The sequence below is a fragment of the Phacochoerus africanus genome, chromosome 2 (assembly GCF_016906955.1).
Source record: "Phacochoerus africanus isolate WHEZ1 chromosome 2, ROS_Pafr_v1, whole genome shotgun sequence".
In the NCBI taxonomy this organism is placed as follows: Eukaryota; Metazoa; Chordata; class Mammalia; order Artiodactyla; family Suidae; genus Phacochoerus; species Phacochoerus africanus.
Window position 1 is genome coordinate 278,699,958 of NC_062545.1, and position 18,703 is coordinate 278,718,660.

At 64.3% G+C, this 18,703-nt stretch overlaps 2 protein-coding genes across 6 annotated transcripts; one reads left to right on the forward strand and one right to left on the reverse strand.

Annotated features, from left to right (window-relative positions):
* Positions 1 to 536: 536 nt before the first annotated feature.
* ENTR1 (endosome associated trafficking regulator 1) lies at positions 537 to 7,812 on the reverse strand. Of its 4 annotated transcripts, XM_047768944.1 has the most exons (10): positions 7,600 to 7,811; positions 7,322 to 7,471; positions 6,383 to 6,451; positions 5,505 to 5,617; positions 4,817 to 5,224; positions 4,216 to 4,289; positions 3,244 to 3,355; positions 2,902 to 2,964; positions 2,366 to 2,505; positions 537 to 1,415 (listed from the first exon to the last, which is right to left on the reverse strand). In XM_047768944.1, exons 1-10 carry the CDS (start codon positions 7,667 to 7,669, stop codon positions 1,319 to 1,321), a joined length of 1,296 nt encoding a protein of 431 aa, XP_047624900.1. In that variant the 5' UTR covers positions 7,670 to 7,811; the 3' UTR covers positions 537 to 1,318. The 4 variants fall into 4 exon arrangements, with proteins under 4 accessions (XP_047624900.1, XP_047624902.1, XP_047624901.1 ...); XM_047768946.1 differs by lacking the exon at positions 7,322 to 7,471; XM_047768945.1 differs by lacking the exon at positions 6,383 to 6,451.
* A 73-nt stretch (positions 7,813 to 7,885) lies between these two features.
* On the forward strand, positions 7,886 to 18,465 carry PMPCA (peptidase, mitochondrial processing subunit alpha). Of its 2 annotated transcripts, XM_047768942.1 has the most exons (13): positions 7,886 to 7,993; positions 9,388 to 9,590; positions 10,177 to 10,256; positions 10,727 to 10,809; positions 12,084 to 12,178; positions 13,167 to 13,267; positions 13,583 to 13,846; positions 14,112 to 14,204; positions 14,294 to 14,412; positions 14,495 to 14,585; positions 14,704 to 14,766; positions 15,825 to 15,969; positions 16,914 to 18,465. In XM_047768942.1, exons 1-13 carry the CDS (start codon positions 7,923 to 7,925, stop codon positions 17,081 to 17,083), a joined length of 1,578 nt encoding a protein of 525 aa, XP_047624898.1. In that variant the 5' UTR covers positions 7,886 to 7,922; the 3' UTR covers positions 17,084 to 18,465. The 2 variants fall into 2 exon arrangements, with proteins under 2 accessions (XP_047624898.1, XP_047624899.1); XM_047768943.1 differs by lacking the exons at positions 7,886 to 7,993; positions 9,388 to 9,590 and having other exon boundaries at positions 10,201 to 10,256; positions 12,086 to 12,178.
* The last annotated feature ends 238 nt before the right edge of the window (positions 18,466 to 18,703 follow it).

An 18,703-nucleotide genomic window follows, 5' to 3' on the forward strand; every position in this document is an offset into this window, starting at 1 on the left:
GTGGTCCCAGCCCTGTCTTTAGAGGCTTCCCAGAGAGGTCGCGGGGATGCCCAGGAGAGAACCTCATCCTGGCACTTGCCCCCCAGGCGCCCCTGTCCAAGTCTGGTCTGACAGCAGAACCCAGAGCCCACTTTTCCCCAGTGGGCAGGAGCACCAGTGGTGGGTGGGGTGAGATGAAGGACCCGGTCGGTGGTGACCTCTGGGTCTCGTTCCTGTAGCTAAGATCAGAGGGCCAAGCTGCTTGAAACTCCAGCTGGGGTTCTTCAACGCTTCAGCGCTAGAATCCAGCTGTCCCACTTCAAAACATGCAGTTCTGTGCCTGGACGCCCGCGTCCAGCCTGCTGCCACTGCAGCCAGCCCAGCGGCAGCGGAGTCCACCCCAGCCCCACCAGCCAGGCCGAGTGTCACCTATCAGCCAAGCCGCCCTTTAGGTCCAGGAGAGCACGAGGGTTCTCCAGCCTGAACAGCGGCTGCGTCAGCAAAAGAGGGACAGTGCGCGTGAAATTCAGGGTCTATTAAACATGAAAGCCGTCACCTTGAACAGGAGGGAAAAAGTTTATTTTAAAAAATAGCACTTACGGAAGAAGAGCCCTTATGCCTCCCCTCCAACGGGAAGGGGCTGGAAAGGCGCTAGGGGAGACCTCGGGCTCCCCGGAAGCCTCGGCGCTCGAGTCCCTGAACGCCACACCTCACTGTACAAGATGCCACTTGAAAGGTGTGCCCAAACCCTCCAGCCCCAAGCTGTCCAAACCCGGAGGCCCACAGAAATGCCCCTCAAGACGGCAGCCCCTGGGGGGACGGCCCTGACCACCTCGTGGGGCGTCTGCGCTCAGGCCACCCACCACCGGGGCCCGGGGGAGCTGAAGGAGTGGACTGCGAGCCAGAGGGGGCCCTGGCCAGGGCGCGGGATGACGAGGCAAGCCCTTCCCTGGGGCTCGCTTTGCGTCTCTACTTAAAAATCAAGGACAATCAGCTGAGCTTATCTTATACTTAATGCTCTGGAATGACAATGGAAGGCACTTATTAGAGCTGCTGTTTTCGTGTTTAGCTCAAAAAAAAAAAAAAAAACAATCACCAGCTCTTAGAGAAACCTCTTCCAACAGACGACGCGGGGAGCTCAGCGGGCAGCTCCGCCCCCCCCCCCCCCGGGCCCCCCGGCGAGGGGCCAGCCATGCTCTTACAGGCGGGGGTGGCCAGCACAGAGATGCTTCTACTTCGGGGGAGGACGGCGCGTTTAAAGACACAGGGGCACTCTGGAAGGCTCCAGCGGAGACTGCGGAATGTAAACAGAGCTGGGAGCGGGAGACCCCTGCGGTTCTCAAGACTCCTCCTGGTCTTTAATCTCAGAAATTCTGTCTATCGATTTAAGGATTTCAGCAACAAGATTCAGGGTTTCGGCTCCAGAAACCAGCTGCCTGAAACGAGAACACAGACGCAGGTGCTGACCCGCCAGCTGTTCCAGAGCAGGGCAGGGCGTCAAGGCCAAGGAGTCCTGAGGTGAAAAGCAGCTTTGTGTCTTTTGTCTTTTTAGGGCCGCACCCTCGGCCTGTGGAGGTTCCCAGGGTAGGGGTCGAATCAGAGCTGCAGCAGCCGCCAGCCTACGCCACAGGCACAGCCACACCAGATCTGAGCCGCGTCTGTGACCTACACAGCAGCTCAGGGCAAAGCTGGATCCTTCACCCACTGAGCGAGGCCAGGGATCAAACCGAATTCGTTTCCGCTGAGCCATGGCAGGAACCCCCAAGAGAGCAGGTTTTTTTTTCTTTTTTTTTTTTTGTCTTTTTTGTTGTTGTTATTGTTGCTATTTCTTGCCGCATCCGCGGCATATGGAGGTTCCCAGGCTAGAGGTCCTATCGGAGCTGTAGCCACCGGCCTACGCCAGAGCCACAGCAACGCGGGATCCGAGCCGCGTCTGCGACCTACAGCACAGCTCACGGCAACGCCGGATCATTAACCCACTGAGCAAGGGCAGGGACCGAACCCGCAACCTCATGGTTCCTAGTCGGATTCGTGAACCACTGCGCCACGACGGGAACTCCGAGAGCAGGTTTTTAAAACCTTAGATGAACTCTGAAGAAACTCTTCCTACTCAAGCCAGACGGGCCCAGGTGTTCCCAGCCCGGCACTGCCCGACAACTGGGGGGTCCCGGGGCCGGTGTCCAGCCTCTGTGCTTCTCCCTGGGGCAGTGCTGTCGGTCTTTTTCACTCAAGAGCCCGGGGCCTGGGGCTTGGAGGAGGGGCTGCGCGTCGGCTCTGCCCAGAGTTACCCCCCAAGCCTCCCAGTCGCCCCCCTGTGGACATGGAGCCTGCGGGCTGTCGCCGAGCGTGACCCTGGGCTGGACGGGCTCCCCGGCCCCGCACTCACCTGATGGAGGCGTGGGCGTTGTGCATGACGACGCGGAGATTCTGCAAGGCCACGTCCGTGTTCTGCTTCACCACCGTCAGGCTGGCGCCCTGGCCCGCCCGCAAGGCCTCATTCTCCCGCTTCAAGTTAGAGGCCTGCGCCTGGGGCCCGGCGGGGAGGGGAGGTCAGGACTCTCCCGGCTGAGCCTCGGTAGAGGCAGCGAGGGGAGGCCCCGGGAGACGCTGCTCCTTCCTGACTCCTGAAGGACGCGGGCCCAGCGCCGCCCCACCTCCCCCGGCCCCAGCTCTCATCCTCACAGAGGCCCCCCCCCCCCCGCCCCCGGCCCGTGTGTGGGCGCCCCCCGCGCCGGCAGGGGTGCCCATGACCTCGTGTCACCGGGGACCGGGCGGCCTCCGTTGCTCAGGGCCCGAGAGGAAAGCCCTCTCTGCCGATCTGGGGCTCGGTCGCTGGGGCCGGGAAGAAGGCGCAGAGGCCCTTGGGGGTCTTGTCTGGGACGCGCGCCGCCCGCACCGTCGGCGGCGTGTCCCTCGAGTCACCTGGAGCAAGCTCACTTCCTGCTTCAGTTTCACGACGTGATTTTCTGCCTTCACTGCACGCTTCTGCCATCCCACCACACGCACACACGAAAACGAAAGGAAAAAAGGAAGGAAGACAGAGACAAGGAGAGGTCCCCCTGACGTGGGGCCGTGGACACAGGAGACACCCCCGCCTCGCAGCCGGGCGCGCCTGCCCCTGGGCCGGGGGCCCCTGTGCCTCCTCACCCCACCGAGGGCCTGCCAGGGCTCCTGCGCGGAGCCACCTCCCCGCCCCGCCGCCCGGCCCGGCCCGGACGACCACCGGCCCTCCCCTCCCGCCGAGGGCAGGGCCCGTCCGCCCACCGTCATCAGCTCCAGGTTCTGCTCCACCTGCCGCACGGCCGACTCCAGGTCCCGGAAGTCCCGCTCCTCCTTGATCATCTTCGCCTCCAGCTGCCGCTCGAGGGTCCTGACCCTGGTGCGACAGAAAAGCCCAAGCTGCTGCCGTGAGCCTGGGGCCGAGAACGTCGGGAGGTGGGGGTTCTCCCTGGATGGACTGGATTCAAAAGCTCGAGAGCGCCCGGTTGGTTCAGAAGGCACCCCTGTTTCAGGCGCACCCCGCGAAGCCCAGCAGCAAGGCAGCCTCGGAGCTGGAGGCAGAGCCAGCGCAGGGCCAGGGGCACCGCCAGCCTCAGGCAGCTCTGCTGCTCTGGCATCAAGTTTGCTTGCCTTTGCTCTAACTTTTTTTTTTGCTTTTCTAGGGCTGCACCCGCAGCATATGGAGGGTCCCAGGCTAGGGGGCGAATTGGAGCTGTAGCTGCCGGCCACAGCCACAGCCACAGCACCGTGGGATCCGAGCCATGTCTGCAACCGGTACGCCACAGCTCACGGCAACACCAGATCCTTAACCCACTGTGTGAGGCCAGGGCGCGAACCTGCAACCTCATGGTTCCTAGTCGGATTCGTTTCTGCTGCGATGTTTCTTTTCTTTTTATGGCAGCACCTGCAGCACATGGAAGCTGCCATGCCAGGGGTCACATCAGAGCTGCAGCTACTGGCCTACACCACAGCAACACTGGATCCTTAACCCACTGAGCAAGGCCAGGGATCAAACCCGTATCCCCACCGAGGCTACCCTGGGTTCTTAACCCACTGAGCCACAGTGGGACCTCCCTCTGATGTTTAAAATCAACTTTTACGCAGGACATAAGACATGTGTTTAATGCTAAGGATTTAATACGACAAAACCCAGGCTGAGTCTAACTCCTCCACTGCGTTATTCTTTGAGAGATAGAAGAAGCTCTGAATTGCAATCCTAGCTAAAGGCTTACATACATTTCTGTTTGAGTTTCAGAGAAGCTCTGAACCTCAGTCAGCTTTCTTCTTAGCTTAGAATTTTCATCTTTCAGCTGCAGAAAAAGAAAATCCTTGTTAGAAACTCTGCGTGTCTCACTCACAGGAGTCTGCGCTTCTGCAGTTTGGCCCTGGAACCTCCTGGTAAACAAAACGATTCCGGAGCTGCCCGACAGGCCACTCACGGAGGAGAACCGAGGACAAGTTCAAGGCCTAGAGTCACAGGCTTCAGTTTTACTCACGTCTTGTGACGCCTTTTCTAGGTGATGGTGACTTTCTTAAAGGCCCTCAACTCCGGGCAAACTGTCCCTGAGCCGCCAGCTGGGGTGGACCTTTTTCTGAGGGGCAGCGCTTTGAGGGTCTCAAGTTGGCTCCAGCTCGTGCCTAGGTCGGGCCAGACCCAGAGCCCGCAGGGCCTTCCGGTTGGTTACGGCCCCGCAGGCAGCCTCTGGAGCAGCCGCCAGAGCGACCTGTCCTTGGAGCCAAGACCCCGGGGGGCAAGGACACCAGAGACTCCAGGTTTTCTCTGGGAACGCCGCTCGGACCCAGGCTCTTCCCAGGCACCACCAGGCCCCCCACTTACTGCTTCGTAACTTATCTGCAGCGTCCGCAGGCGCCTGTCCCCCAGGGCCTCCCCGTGGGCGGCAAAGTCTGTGCCGGGGCTCCCTGCTGGGGAGCCACGCAACTCGGCATCGCTCGGTGTCCACGAGGGCAGAGACTCGGGCCCCACCAGCTCCGAGGGGTTGGAGAAAAAGGAGACGTAGGTGCTGCAGGGCGACGTGCTGGCCGCGCCCCCAGAGGAGTGCGTCTGCTCCACGGTGGACGGCAGGTAGGCCCCGTGCCAGCCCTCGTCCTCGTCCTCGTCCTCGTCCAGGAGGTCGCCCGCCCCCGTCGGGTCTTCGAAAAATGGCTGCTGATAGTCCAGGCCATACCCCGCGGTTTGGGAGGCTGGGGAGTCGTGGTCGAGTCCCAGTGCGTGCCTTGCGGCTTCCTAAAGAGAACGGGGAGGCAGGGCGCGGGCTCAGAGGCCACCCCAGGCCTCTCTCCCTAGCTGGTCACGCTCCGCCGGGGGAGGGCAGAGGCAGGAGCGGCGCGAAGGGCCCCCGAGCCCTGTGCGGCTGCTCCTCTGGGCTCAGCAGCCTCGCTGCACCCGCTCTGCTGCACCCTCTCCTCCGGAGAAATATGCTGCGCGACAGCAAAGAGACGTCCTCGGGGCCAGGGTGGGGGTGTCTCTCCGTCCTAGATCATCGCAGACAATGCCTTAGACCTACTTTTGAATAAATTCTGCCGTCGGTGTCCTCTTTCGACAGGCCGAGGTTCTTGGTCTTCAGAAACTCTTTAAAGGAGAATGGGTTTGCTTCTGAGAGATCTTCCAGTTTGTCATCTGAAATGAGAGCAGCGGCACGGAATGCAGCGTCTCCCAGGCCTCAGCAAGAGGGACCGTTCCCAGTCACCGCTCCTTCCCAAACCCGACCCCTAAGGCTGGGGACGCTGTCCCCGCGACGCCACCAGACCTTGGTGACACAGGAAATGAGAAAGCGGCCGAGGAGACAGCCCGGCTTGGGCATGCGTTCCAGACCCTCCTCCCTGCCCCCAGCCCCGGGTTCCCACACCCTGCTGCCCACGGAGTCCAGTCCACCGGGGACCCTGAAGACCAAGACGCGCCTCTGCCCCCACGCGGGCAGAGCTGGTCAGCCTGGGCACAGCTGGGCTGGGTGGCCAGAGCTGAGATGCGGCTGTGCTGGGAATCACTGCGCTGCCTCTAGCCTTTCCCCCACTGGCCCCTCCAGCCCCCCTTCTCTTTCCCGCTCTCCCAGTACCCCCCCCCCCAGCCACGCTGCGACCCTTCTGGCCCAGCAACGACGCAAGCCCAGGGCCAGCCCTGGATGAGGCGGGCGCCTGTAACCCAGCCCCTGCTGTCTCTTCAGACCTTCAGGTGAGACCTCCGACTCTCATGGCCCAGGTTCTCCCGGCCCTGGGCCCTCTCGCTCCACTCCAGGGTCAAAACTGAATCTGTGGGATTCTGCTCCCACCTGCTCATCTGGGCCCCAGGTACATGAGTGTTACACGGCCAACAACCCCACCACCAGGCTCGTGCCTGGTGTGGTGTGTGGGACAGAGACGAGAAAAGGTTACTGAACTACTCTACCTCCGAAATGTGTGTTCTGGACCCGAGCTGGGCCTTGCTTAGCACACTGCCCCTTGCCACAGCCAAAATCTGCAAAGAGACATCGTCACCCAGCGTGTGCAAGGGACCCTTATTCACGTATTTGCTTAAGGCTGCAGCCTCGGCACGTGGCCCAGGGCCCGAATCCCAGCCACCGCTGTGGCCCACTGCATGGGGCCGGGGATCCAGCCTGCGCCTCCCCAGGGACCTCAGCTGCTGCAGTCAGGTTCTTAACCCACGGCGCCCGGGTGGGATCTCCATGGGAAGCCTTTGTGACCACAGCTTCGGACATGTCTCTGACGGCAGTGGTTCTTATAGCCTGGGCAACTTTCAGGCACAAGCCCCTGGGCTCCTGCCCCTGAAGATGGTCTGACTTCCACAGGCCCTGGCATCTGTGAATCTGAAAAGGCTCCCCATAGTTTCGAGGCCCAGTGGGGCAGGCGCCTGTCCTCCTCTGCCTTGTGGTACCTCCTGAAGGCCTGGCTGGGTTGTCATTAGCTCCTGGCCTCTGACATAAGCCCCTAAACACTCCCCAACACGCTGGCGGGACACCAGGCAGTGGAGCCGCCTGGGGAGAGCCAGAATGAACTCAAGTTGGCCACTGCCCAGCTGGAGGAAGGCTCCCTGGTCCCTCTGCCCGAAGAAAGGGGTGGTTTCCTGCACTCCCCGGGGCCAAGCCTCTAGCCTGGCATTTCCCGTGGTCCACCGCCGCCGCATGTCTGGCAGGGATGCGGGCGGGTCTCCCAGAGGAGACCCTGAGCTTCTAGCAGGCGGGACCCCCGCGACTGCGGGTTTAGGCTCCCAGCGCCCCGCACCAAGCTGGTGCTAGTGGTCCTCGCTGGGTCCAGGGGCGGGTTGAGGCTACAGCGAGGTGCCCACAGGTACTGCCGGAACCGGGGGTCCCTGAGGCTTGTCTCTCACCTGTGTCTCCCACGGAAGCTAGCACCGGACTGGGCACATAGCACATAAACGTCGGCCGAATGCCGAAGAGGTGGGACTCCAGGTCCCTGCCTTGGGGGCGCTCACAGTCTAGCTGGGGGAGACAAGACCGGCGCTCATAGAACGCTGGAGCTGCAATAACAACAAGAGCGACTTCACCGCGCGCCGCGCCGCGCGGGCGCCCTGCGTGCCCGCCGCACCTGGACCTCAGCACGGCCGCCGGGCCGCGGACGCGCTCCCACCCGCCCGCCGCTGCTCACCGTCCGGAATGACGAGGCTCCGGGCCCGGGACAGCGGGGTGACGCCCGGGCGGCGCGCGTAGCCCGCCATCGCCGCGGGCCCCGCGGCGCCGGCTCTCTCTAGCCCGGCAGCGGCGGCTCCATGGCCCCGGCTCCGCCCCGGCCGCGGCCCGAGTCGCCCGCCCCCGTCGCCCGCCGCTCGGCCACCGCTCCGAGCCTCCGGCCGCTGCTTCCGCCCCGCGCCTCGGCAGCGCGAGCCCGAACGCCGCGGGCCGGCTCCGGGGGGGCGGGGGCCCGGGGGCGGAGCCGGAAGTGACGACAGAAGCGGTGGGCGGAGACCCAAGATGGCGGCCATGGTGCTGGCGGCGACGCGGCTGCTGCGAGGCTCGGGCTCCTGGGGCCGCTCGCGGCTGAGGTGAGTGGAGGGCGCGCCGCGGGGCTGCGGGGGGCTGCGGCGGCCCGCGTCCCTGTGGGCGCCGCGCCTGTGGCCGCCCCCCGCCGAGGCGCGGCGCCGGGCCGGCGGGCTGGGACTGCGGGACCCCAGCCCCGCCCCGGGGGCGCCGGCGGCGCTTCCCCGCCTGACGCCCCGGGGCCCGGTCCCGAGCCCCATCCGCCTCTCCTCTGCCGCCCTCTCCTCCCGGGCGGACTGCGGGGGGCTCGCCCGGGGCCACGTGTCCTCTCCGCCCCGGCGCCTTCCGGCCGCGTGCCCCCTTGTGAGCCAGGATCCTCTGGCCGCCGGAGCCCTGCCCTCGGCGGCTCTGCTGTGTGCCCTGTCCTGCGGATGTTTGGCCTCCTCTGTCCCCATCGCAGTCGCGCCCAGCCGGCCAGGCCTGCCTTTTCCCCCCCTGGCACCTTGGCTCGGGCAGCAGATAGGTGTTGCCCCCTCGCGGTCCGCGGGAGCTGAGTGAGGGCTTCGGCGCGCGGGGGACAGGAACGCGGCCGCTGTCCCCGGGCGGTCGTGTGCCCAGTGTCACCTTTGAAGCGAGTAGGCCACGGTCAGTGGTATGAGGCGGGAGAGACTACGTTCAGGTGGGAGGATGAGGAGCAGCCTCTGGGGAGGTGAGCGTTAACCAGGAGGTGGGGAATGAGAAAGGGGCAGCCCTGAGACCCGCGGCCCTGGGCGAAGGCGGCCCAAGGGGCTCCGGGAAGGAACCGGCAGGCCACTGGCATCTGGACGTGGGAGGCGAATTTGGGGAGGGAGTGGGAGGCCAGAGCAGGTGAGGAGGTGTGGCCTCTGTGCTGAGGGAGAGTGCAGGGCTAAGAGCTCTGCAGAAACCCACCCGAGGGGCAGGTGCTGCTGCCCCTCTCTTAGCGAGGCGGCCTGTGCGGCCCAGTAACTTACGCATCTGACTGCAGGTCCCTGGGCTCAGCCAGAATTTTTCCCCGTGGTGGGGCTCTTGGTCACTTCTCTGTGTTGTCTCTAGAGAGGTGTAGAGATAAGTCCTCTAGGCAAGATGTCGAGGCTTGTTTTCAGTTTTCTTTCAGGGCTGCTTCCGCGGCACACGGAAGTTTCCGGGCCAGGGGTTGAGTTGGCGCTGCAGCTACCAGCGTACACCGCAGCCACAGCCACGCCAGATCCAAGCCGCTTCTGTGACCGTGGGGCAGGTTGCAGCAACGCCAGAGCCTTTAACCCCCTGAAGAGGCCAGGGATCGAACCTGCATCCTGATGGATCCTAGCAAGGTTCTTAACCCACTGAGCCACAGCGGGAACTCCACGTTGAGCTTGAGCTGTATCTAGGTGGTCTCTGCGTTCCGTGGGCTGATTCTTGCTGGGACCGGGCCCACCCGGGGCCCGCTCCTCTCTTACAGGTTCAGCGCCCCTGCGGGCAGACAGTTCAGTAGCGGCGGTGCCTATCCCAACATACCCCTCTCTTCCCCGCTACCGGGGGTCCCCAAGCCTGTCTTTGCTACAGTCGATGGACAAGAGAAGTTTGAAACCAAAGTCACCACACTGGATAACGGGCTTCGCGTGGCATCTCAGAATAAGTTTGGACAGTTCTGCACGGTAGGAAGTAAGTGCTCCCGGCGGTGTCGTGGGCGCTCCCGTCCGTCGTGACGTGCACACGTTTCAGCTGACTCTTGTAGTCGGGACGTGTCAGGGGGTCGCATCCTGGGTGAAGACGCTTCGTGCGTACAGACTGTGCGCGTCTGTAACACTGGCGCGTGTGCTCAGCTGGGAAACTGTCACGATCGAGACAATAACCTGTTCACTACGCTCGTGGGTTTAAACTTGGTTCTTTAGTCATGTTTGCCATTTTAGGGGGTTTCCCTTGTGGCTCAGTGGTTAACGAACCTGACTAGTATTCCTGAGGACGTGGGTTCGATCCCTGGCCCTGCTCAGTGGGTTAACGACCTGGGGTTGCCGTGAGCTGGGGTGCAGGTCGCAGACGCGGCTCGGATCTGGCGTGGCTGTGGCTGTGGTGCAGGCCGGCAGCTGTGGCTCCGATTAGACCCCTAGCCTGGGAACCTCCATGTGCTGTGGGTGTGGCCCTACAAAGACCGAAAGGAAAAGAAAAAAGCCCTCAATTTCAAAAAGGTTCTCTTGATGAGTCTCCCATTTTGAACATTTGATTTAACCTATTTTCTTTTTATTACCAGTTCTTATTAATTCAGGATCAAGATATGAAGCGAAGTATCTTAGTGGAATTGCTCACTTTTTGGAAAAATTGGCATTTTCGGTCAGTGTCCAATCTGTGACCTTTGCGACTATACTTGGGAAGAGCCACCGGGTTTTGCTGTTCTAGAATGGCCATTTTAACAGGGGATTAAGTCTTCAAAGTTGTAAAAGGTTTCTAGGTTAAATGATAATTTGCCTTAACGTGTCTTGAAACACATTTAAGAAAGTAAAGTTTGGAGTTCCCTGTTGTGGCTCAGTAGGTCAAGAACCTGTGTCGCATCCATGAGGATGTGGGTTCGATCCCTGGTCTCGCTCAGTGGGTGAAGGATCCAGCATTGTTGCTGTGGCTGTGGCGTAGGTTGGCAGCTGCAGCTCCGATTTGACCCTTAGCCTGGGACCTTCCGTGTGCCGCGGCTGCGGCCCTAAAAAGAAAATTGAAAACTAAATTTTTTTTTTTTTTTTCAAAAACTGTATTTTGGAGGTTGTCTTGGATTGCTTATTTAGGTTTCCTCGTTTATTTTCTTTTTCTAGTCTACCGATCGGTTTGCCAGCAAAGATGAAATCTTGCTTACCTTGGAAAAGCACGGGGGCATCTGTGACTGCCAGACGTCGAGGTGAGCAGCCTTCACCGGCAGACTTCTGCTTGATGGGAGCTGCCGTTCTCAGCCTCGGTCAGCGTCCCACCGAGCCCTCCCATCAGAGAGGCCGGGAGGTGGAGGTGAGACGTGAGCGGGCAGAGCCCAGGGGTGGCAGCACGTTGGTGCTTGGGGCCAAGCAGTTCCAGCAGGCCGCTGACCCTCTGGTTGGAGCCAGGCTGCTGGCTGGGCACTGGGGCTGCAGAGCAGGCCCTGCCCCCAAGATGCCCACAGACAAAGTAGACGGCGGCACCACAGGGAGTGGATGCCCGAGCTGGGGACCAAGGCTAGGGGCGGGGGGGCAGCTTGACACGGGGGCCGGTTCTGCATAGAGATGGGATGAGGGGAGGCCTGGCTCGGAGCGGGCACAGCAGGTGCAGAGGCCCGCCCGGAGGCGGCCGCCGTCTGTTCTGGGTCGGGAGGGGTCCGGGAGGCAGCCCAGCATGGACGGGGCCGGGCTGCTGTGGACGAGGGCGGGTCGGCTGCCAGGGTGGAGCGCGTTCAGAAAGCTCTCTCCGGGGCCATGTGAGATGAGTGGACGACGGCCACCCTTGTCTAAACCATCGTCTCAGTCTGAGCCGTAGAACGTTCCTTAGAAAAGAGGTTCAAGGACCAGAGTTAGCCTGAGGCCGGTACGGTCCTGTTTTCCAACAAAAGGTCTGTTCAGAGACTTCTGGCTCCCGGGGGTGAGGGCCAGGCCTGTGTCCTGCCCTGACACTGACTCAGCTCAGACGTCCCCACTGAGAACAAACGGCCCCTTCTCTGCGGAGACCCGGGGCCCTGTCTGTGCGCGTTCGGCCTTGTCTGCTGGGCGTGCTCTCCTGCCGCTGCTCCGCGTGGTTCTCTGGTCGTCGTGCCTGCGCCTCCCACCTGATTCCCTCTGCCCGCGTGACTCTGGGGCCGCGAGCTCTGAGCCAGTTAGCAGTCAGTCTCTGGCCCCCAGCGAGACGTGGGGACAGGCGTGTTCCCAGAGCGACAGTTCCAGCAGCCATCCCTGCCGTGGCACGGGTTCCATCCCTGGCCTGGGAGTTTCTGCAGGCCCGGGCGTGGCGGAAAAGAAAGCAAGCACAGGATGACGCTCTGGCCTAGGAGGGCACCTCTCCGCGCTGGCTCCCCAGCGCTCAGCTTGCACACGGCTGTGGCTCCTGCCAGCCTGGAGCTCACGCCGTACGGCGGGGGTGCCGAGCGCCGCGGGGTGCCCATCCTCGAGGCGGAGGGATGCACAGCTGTTCCGGCACTGCTGGTTTTTCCAGAGACACCACCATGTATGCTGTGTCTGCCAATTCTAAGGGCCTGGACACGGTGGTCGGCTTGCTGGCGGACGTGGTCCTGCACCCCAGGCTAACAGGTGTGCATTCGGGCTGCTTGAGGGGTCTTTGCGGGGGGTGGGGGTACCGGGAGGCGTGTTAACGCACAGCCCTGGGAGGAGGTGTGGGTTGGTTGTTTTTTTTGTTGTTGTTGGTCTTTTTTGCCATTTCCTGGGCTGCTTCCATGGCATGTGGAGGTTCCCAGGCTAGGGGTTGAATCGGAGCTGTAGCCGCCAGCCTACGCCAGAGCCACGGCAACGCGGGATCCTAGCTGCGTCTGCAACCTACACCACGGCTCACAGCAACGCCAGATCCTTAACCCACTGAGCAAGGGCAGGGACCGAACCCACAACCGCATGGTTCCTAGTCGGATTGGTTAACCACTGCGCCACGACAGGAACTCCGAGCAGGCGTGTTAATGCACAGCCCTGGGAGGAGCGCCGAGTCTCTGGAGCCTGGGGCCTCCGCCAGGGACAGTCAGGAAATACCGCTGACGAGGAGAGTCCTCGAGGCCCTTGGACATCTGGGGCGAAGCTGGTTCTTCCAGTTCAGAAAAGCTGCTTCCCCAAGTGAGGTGCTGCCGGCAGTTTCCAGGTCCCCGTTCCCTTCCTCCGCCTCGCAGACGGCAGGATTGGAGCTGCCAGGAGCCGGCCCGCAGCGGGGCCGTGCTGGTTGTCGCAGCCGCCCTCACTGCCCTTGGGGCTCCCAGGCTGTGGTCCCACATCGTGATCGTGTCCAGCTGGCCGACGAGTGGCCTCCTTGACACTGGCCTGTGCCTTCGAAGCGCTGTCCCAGCCAGCATCCCTTCATCCCCGTGGCGGCAGTCTCCGCGGAGCAGGTCCGCGTGGCTGTCTGGTGGCAGAGCTGGAGGAGGGGCCGGATCCCTCCGGGTCGCGGCCTGCGGGGCGCTCTCCCCTGGCAGACGCAGGTGTCCCGGGGCTGCCCCGGACAGAGGCAGAGGGGGCCCTGCCGGCAGCCACGGCCAGGGACACTGGCGGCCCGGGTCCGAGCCTGTCTGGTTCTCCGCAGACGAGGAGCTGGAGATGACGCGGATGGCTGTCCAGTTTGAGCTGGAGGACCTGAACATGAGGCCCGACCCGGAGCCGCTGCTCACCGAGATGATTCACCAGGTGACACGGGCGCGCGGGCCACTCCACCCGCGCCCTGCCACGGGCCACTCTGAATCCCACGCGGTCTTAGGCTTCCCACTTCTCCCTGTAACGGTCTCTGGAATGAGTCTTTTGTGTTTTCCCTGCCTTTTTGTTCTGGAGAGCCAGACTTTTCTATTTTCGTAAACACGCAGAGCCGCTCTTGCCAAGAGGCCGCAGCCGAGAGGAGCAGCTGGCGGGCTCCGCCCGGTGCGGCTGGGGCTCCGCGGCCCGGCGGGCCTGGGGGTGCCGGCTGCCTGCTTCTCGTCACCGGTTCCTCCCGCCTCCTCCCTCAAGGCTGCTTACCGGGAAAACACGGTCGGCCTCCAGCGCCTCTGCCCCGCGGAGAACATATCGAAGATGGACCGGGCGGTGCTGCACGCCTACCTGAGGAACTACTACACCCCCGACCGCATGGTGCTGGCCGGGGTGGGGGTGGAGCACGGGCACCTGGTGGAATGTGCCCGAAAGCACCTCCTGGGCAGCCGGCCGGCGTGGGGCAGTGACGGGGCCGCGCAGGTGGACAGGTCGGTGGCACAGTACACCGGGGGCATCGTCAAGGTGAGGCTCCCGCGACGGCGGGCGGGGCCGCTGCTCTCGGCTCCTGGGGGCCGTGTGGTTGGGTTTGTCGCGAGAGTGTCAGGCGGAGGCCCCTGGCCGCCTTCCCCGAGCGCCCGGGGCCGAGGCGGGCGCCGCCTGGAGGGGGCCTCGGCCTGCAGAGGGAGGAGGGCACGGCTGCCGTTCGCGTGGTTTCTCTGGAACCGGGCCGCGGCCCAGGGCGCCTGACCCCGTGTGTGGGGCCTGGCGGCCGTGGCTCTGGTTCCAGCTGGAGCGGGACATGTCCAACGTCAGCCTGGGCCCCGCCCCGTTCCCCGAGCTCACGCACGTCATGATCGGCCTGGAGAGCTGCTCCTTCCTGGTGAGCCCCCCACCCGCGCGCCCCGCCCCGGGGAGGCGGGCGGCGGGTGCCAGGCCGGGGCTCCCGCTGAGCCGCCGCCCCTCCCGCAGGAGGCCGACTTCATCCCCTTCGCGGTGCTCAACATGATGATGGGCGGGGGCGGCTCCTTCTCGGCCGGCGGCCCCGGCAAGGGCATGTTCACCCGGCTCTACCTCAACGTGCTCAACAGGTGGGCGGCGCGTCCCGGGGGGCCGGGCCGGGCCAGGCGCTCGGGCCCCCGCGCCACCTCCCGCGTCCTCCGCGTCCCGCAGGCACCACTGGATGTACAACGCCACCTCCTACCACCACAGCTACGAGGACACGGGCCTCCTGTGCATTCACGCCAGCGCCGACCCGAGACAGGTGGGGGCCGGGCCCGCCCTGCCCCTTCCTCTCCGAGCCCGGCCTCCGCGGGGACCAGGCCGCCGCTGCCGGGCCCCGGCCGGGCCTCCCGCTCCACGCTCTCTTACCTCTCTCACAGGTCCGAGAAATGGTGGAGATCATCACGAGAGAGTTCGTGCTGATGGCCGGAGCCGTGGGTGTGGTGAGTGCGGCTCGGCGCCCTTCCCAGCTGCTCCGTGGGCGGAGGAGGCCGGGTCGGGGCCCGTCCTCCGCGCCCAGGCCACCGGTGTCCCAGCCAGAACCGCGCAGCCGCGGGAGCCCGTCCTCCCCGGTCTCCGGCTGAGAGCCCCTGGGGTCCCGTGACCACCCAGGCCCTGGGGCGCTTGAGAGCAGCGTCCTGCGGGAGGCGGGGCCCCTCGGCATCGTCCGGCTCCTGCGGCCGAGTCTTCTGTTGGAATCTGAGGCTTGGTACGTTAGAACGCGTACGCGTTTCGAAGCCTCTCTCTTCCCGGACCAGAACTGGCACAAGTAAGCAGGATCTGTGCGCGTGGGCCGGGCGCAGACAGAAGCCCAGGGTGTGCGCCTCGGGGCTCGGGGCGCGTGCCTCGCCTTCAGAGAGGCCTCTCTCCGGTAGCCGCCTGCTCTTTTCTTAATCAGGAAAAGAAGCGTTATTTTAAAAATAAAACGTTTACGAGTTAAGAGCTGATGGTTTCGTTAGCGTCCTGCTAGAGAAACAGTGCTTGGCCCTCTAACGCGAGAGCAGCTTGAGACGAAGGGTGTTTGCAGCTGTGAAAGTGAGCGGCTCGGCCTCCGTTAGGAGCGTTTGGTTGGGAAGGCAGACGGAGACCCGGCGGCCGGGAGTCTGTCTGTCCCCAGCTCCAGGCTGGGCCCCGGGAACGTGACCCGCTGGCGTCGCGACGTTCGCAGCGTGGTCAGTGAGGCCCGAGCGGCGGGGCCGGTAGCCGGGGCTGGTTCCCCGTGGGGTTTCCCGGGGAGCAGGGCCTGCGTCTCGCGTTGGATGGAGCCCGGGGCCGGCGCTCCATTTGTGTTTCTTGTGATTTCGACGTGCGGCCAGCTTGGGGTCCCGGCCTCTGGGGGGTTGGCGCGGCCCCTGCTCGTGCTGCCTGGCAGACACGGGAGCCCGAGGGGAGCTTGCTTCTCTCCGTCGGACGTGCCAGGCGCGGTCCCGCCGGGGAGGACGCAGAGCGGGACTGGCGCCTGACGGGCCGAGCCTCGACTGACGGACGGCGCGCCCCTCAGGTGGAGCTGGCGCGGGCCAAGACGCAGCTGACGTCCATGCTCATGATGAACCTGGAGGCCAGGCCCGTCGTCTTCGAGGACGTGGGCAGGCAGGTGCTGGCCACGCGCTCCAGAAAGCTGCCCCACGAGCTGTGCGCGCTCATCCGTGAGTACCGCCCCGGCCCTGCCGGCCTCGGCTGAGCGCCTCGCCGTGACCCCCTGGGCTCCAGCGGGGCCCCCCGGGGAAAGTGGGTGCCAAGCGCTTGGCGCCGTGCTGCCCCCGCAGGGGCCCCAGTTCTGACACTGCTGCCCTCGGGGGTCTGGGCCCAGGTCTCCACGGCCTCCCCGGGTGACCTTCGGGAGGCCCTGGAACCTGTGGGTGTGGGAGGCCTGGGGCTCTGGGGGCAGGGCGGTCGTGGCGGCAGCAGCTTCCCGAGGGGCCGTAGCCGGGAGGTTCCGCCTTTGCCCGGTGGAGACGGGTCACCAGGTGTGAGGCCGACGGCCTCTGGGCTCTCCTGGGCTTGCGTCCTGCTGGGGACAGTGCGTGCCCCTTGCATGGCCCCTCGTCTTCCCTTGGAGACGCACGCCCCGCGCTCGGAGGCCTCATCTCCTGTAGAAGCAAGTTCCCAGCAGTAACGAACCTGACTGGCATCCCCGAGGACGTGCGTCCTTCTCCCCGGCCTCGCTCAGTGGCGTCCTTGAGATGCCGCATTGCTGTGGCTGTGGTGTGGACCGGCAGCTCCGATTCGACCCCTAACCTGGGAGCTTCCCTGTGCCGCGGGCGCAGCCCGCAAAAGAAGAGACCCAAGTTCGCGGGGGCGTGGTTCGCTACGCCGGGCCCCGCAGACTCACGGTGTAGTTGACGGGTTGACGGGCTTCCTGTTCTAATGACCTTGACGCCTGTGGACATGGGCCCGTCCTCACGCATTTGGAAATCGTACGTGTAAACCCCCAGCACGTCCCTGTCACCAAGCGGCTCGACCCTGACTGGCCCTGTGGTCCAGTCCCCACAGGCTGCACGTGGCCCTCTGGAGTCCTCTGCCCCTGCCCCCGCAGGGGCCGGGCAGGTGGGGGCCAGTGCTCCCCTGACATCTCTGTCCCCTGTGCCAGGCGACGTGAAGCCAGAGGACATCAAGAGAGTTGCCTCGAAGATGCTCCGTGGCAAGCCGGCCGTGGCCGCCCTGGGGGCCCTGGGCCACCTGCCGACGTACGAGCACATCCAGGCGGCGCTGGCCAGCAAGGACGGGCGGCTGCCCAGGACCTACCGCCTCTTCCGCTAGAGCCCGGGGCCGGCGGCGCCTTCTGCTGCGTTCTCTGGGGTGACTTTACAGCCGTGCAGGCTGCGGGCTCTCCCCAGGCGCAAAAGGACGAATCTGATGTCTCCAGAGCAGTCCCCGCAGAGCTGAATGTGCCAATCAGTGGAATAAAGCTTTACTCCGTCGCAGCTGCAAACCGAGAGCGCGAGGCTCCACGGGGTCGGCCCTGCGTCCTCACACCCCCGGGCCTTTGAGCAGGTGGGGCCCCGCCAGGGTCGCTGGTGCTTCACTGAGGCCAGCCGGCCGTCGGGAGGCCCGTGCCACCGGCCCCGCTCTGGCCACGCGGTCCCTGGTGACGCACAAGCCGGCTGCCCTCCCCCAGCCTGACAGGTGAGGTGGCGCTCGCGCCGCGAGCAGGAAGCTGCACCCTGACCCCAGAGGCGCCGACGGGGGTCAGCGAGGCCTGCGGACGTGCTGAGGGCGGAGGCCCGAGGAGCCCTGGGCTGCGGTTCAGGGCGGCCCCCCGGCCATCGGCGGGCTGGGCGGAAACAGCCGCACGGTTTTTTCTAGGGAAGACAAACCCGCGAGGCAGAGGCGGTGGCCCTGCGGTGTGGCTGGGAGGGTCCGACTGCCATCCCCTCGCGGCGGAGGTGGCTGGCGTGGGGGGGGGGGCACCGTCTCTGGAGCTTCGTGTGGGAGCAGCGTGCCTGGCGGGGAGGCCACGCTGCCCGGGTCGGGGAGGAGTGCCTCCCGCAGAGCCGGCGGCACGGCCTGCCTCCTGCCTCCTGGAAGCTGCCCCGGTGTCTAGTGGGGGCGGCGCTCGTGGGCCCTGCTCCCCGACGCCCTGCGCCTTCCCCCCACTTCAGCTCCCTGAGCGGCCAGGCCTGAGCAGGACTGGGGCAGCCCAGCCGGCTGGGCAGGACTCGGCGCCTTGGAGGGCGGGAGCCAGGCTTCACATTCAGCCTCGTGCTTGTCGGTCGTGCCCCACAGTTCTTCCTGGAGCTTGCTTTGCAGACCCTGGCGGCTTCCTTTGCGTCGATGTGCATTTTCACCTGCCTTTCCAAGTGAGCTCCGTTCCCGCGGACTCCCGCGGCTGTTGCGAAGTAACTGCCTCACTTTGGACGCAGGAGACCTAGGTGGTGACCCCAGGACAGGGAGCTCAGTCTCAAGCCACGCGCCAGGGCCACGTTAACGCTGCCTTTGTGACGGAAGGATCTCAAGTCACTGATCCAGAACTCGGCACATTCGTTTGAGCAGAATTTTATACAGACGATCCTAGCTGCTTGAAACTGGAAGGGATTGCCTGTCCCTTCTCATTAGCGGGACCTCTTGTGTCTGAACAGAGCGGGTACCTTGAAATTTCACATGTTTTGGAAGCTGAGACTAATAAAAGTTTGAGACACTCAGCTGCTGAACTGATTCTTCTTCATTCCTTAGGACCCACTCAAGTCTGAAGCGCTCACGTTTCCCTAAAAGCCCCGTCTCCGGAACACTGGCCCGGGGGGCAGGGCCCGGGGCGGGGTGGAGGCGCAGGCCGCAGAGGGGACCGGGTGACAGCAGACTTCCGGCCTCGGCGCCGGCCCGTCTCACAAGAGCAATTGTAAGACAGTGCGTGCAGGCGGTTCCTTTCTAGGGCTCAAATCT

Bases quoted from the DNA above. Each gene is read 5' to 3' on its own strand.
- ENTR1 (XM_047768944.1), bottom strand. From the start codon at position 7,669: ATGGCGGGCTACGCGCGCCGCCCGGGCGTCACCCCGCTGTCCCGGGCC. The intron at 5,618-6,382 runs GTAGAGTAGTTC...CTCTCATTTCAG, and splicing joins CCAGAACACACATTTCGGAG to ATGACAAACTGGAAGATCTC. The intron at 5,225-5,504 runs GTAGGTCTAAGG...CGTTCTCTTTAG, and splicing joins ACGGCAGAATTTATTCAAAA to GAAGCCGCAAGGCACGCACT.
- PMPCA (XM_047768942.1), top strand. From the start codon at position 7,923: ATGGCGGCCATGGTGCTGGCGGCGACGCGGCTGCTGCGAGGCTCGGGC. The intron at 9,591-10,176 runs GTAAGTGCTCCC...TTTTATTACCAG, and splicing joins ACAGTTCTGCACGGTAGGAA to TTCTTATTAATTCAGGATCA. The intron at 14,767-15,824 runs GTGAGTGCGGCT...CGCGCCCCTCAG, and splicing joins TGGCCGGAGCCGTGGGTGTG to GTGGAGCTGGCGCGGGCCAA.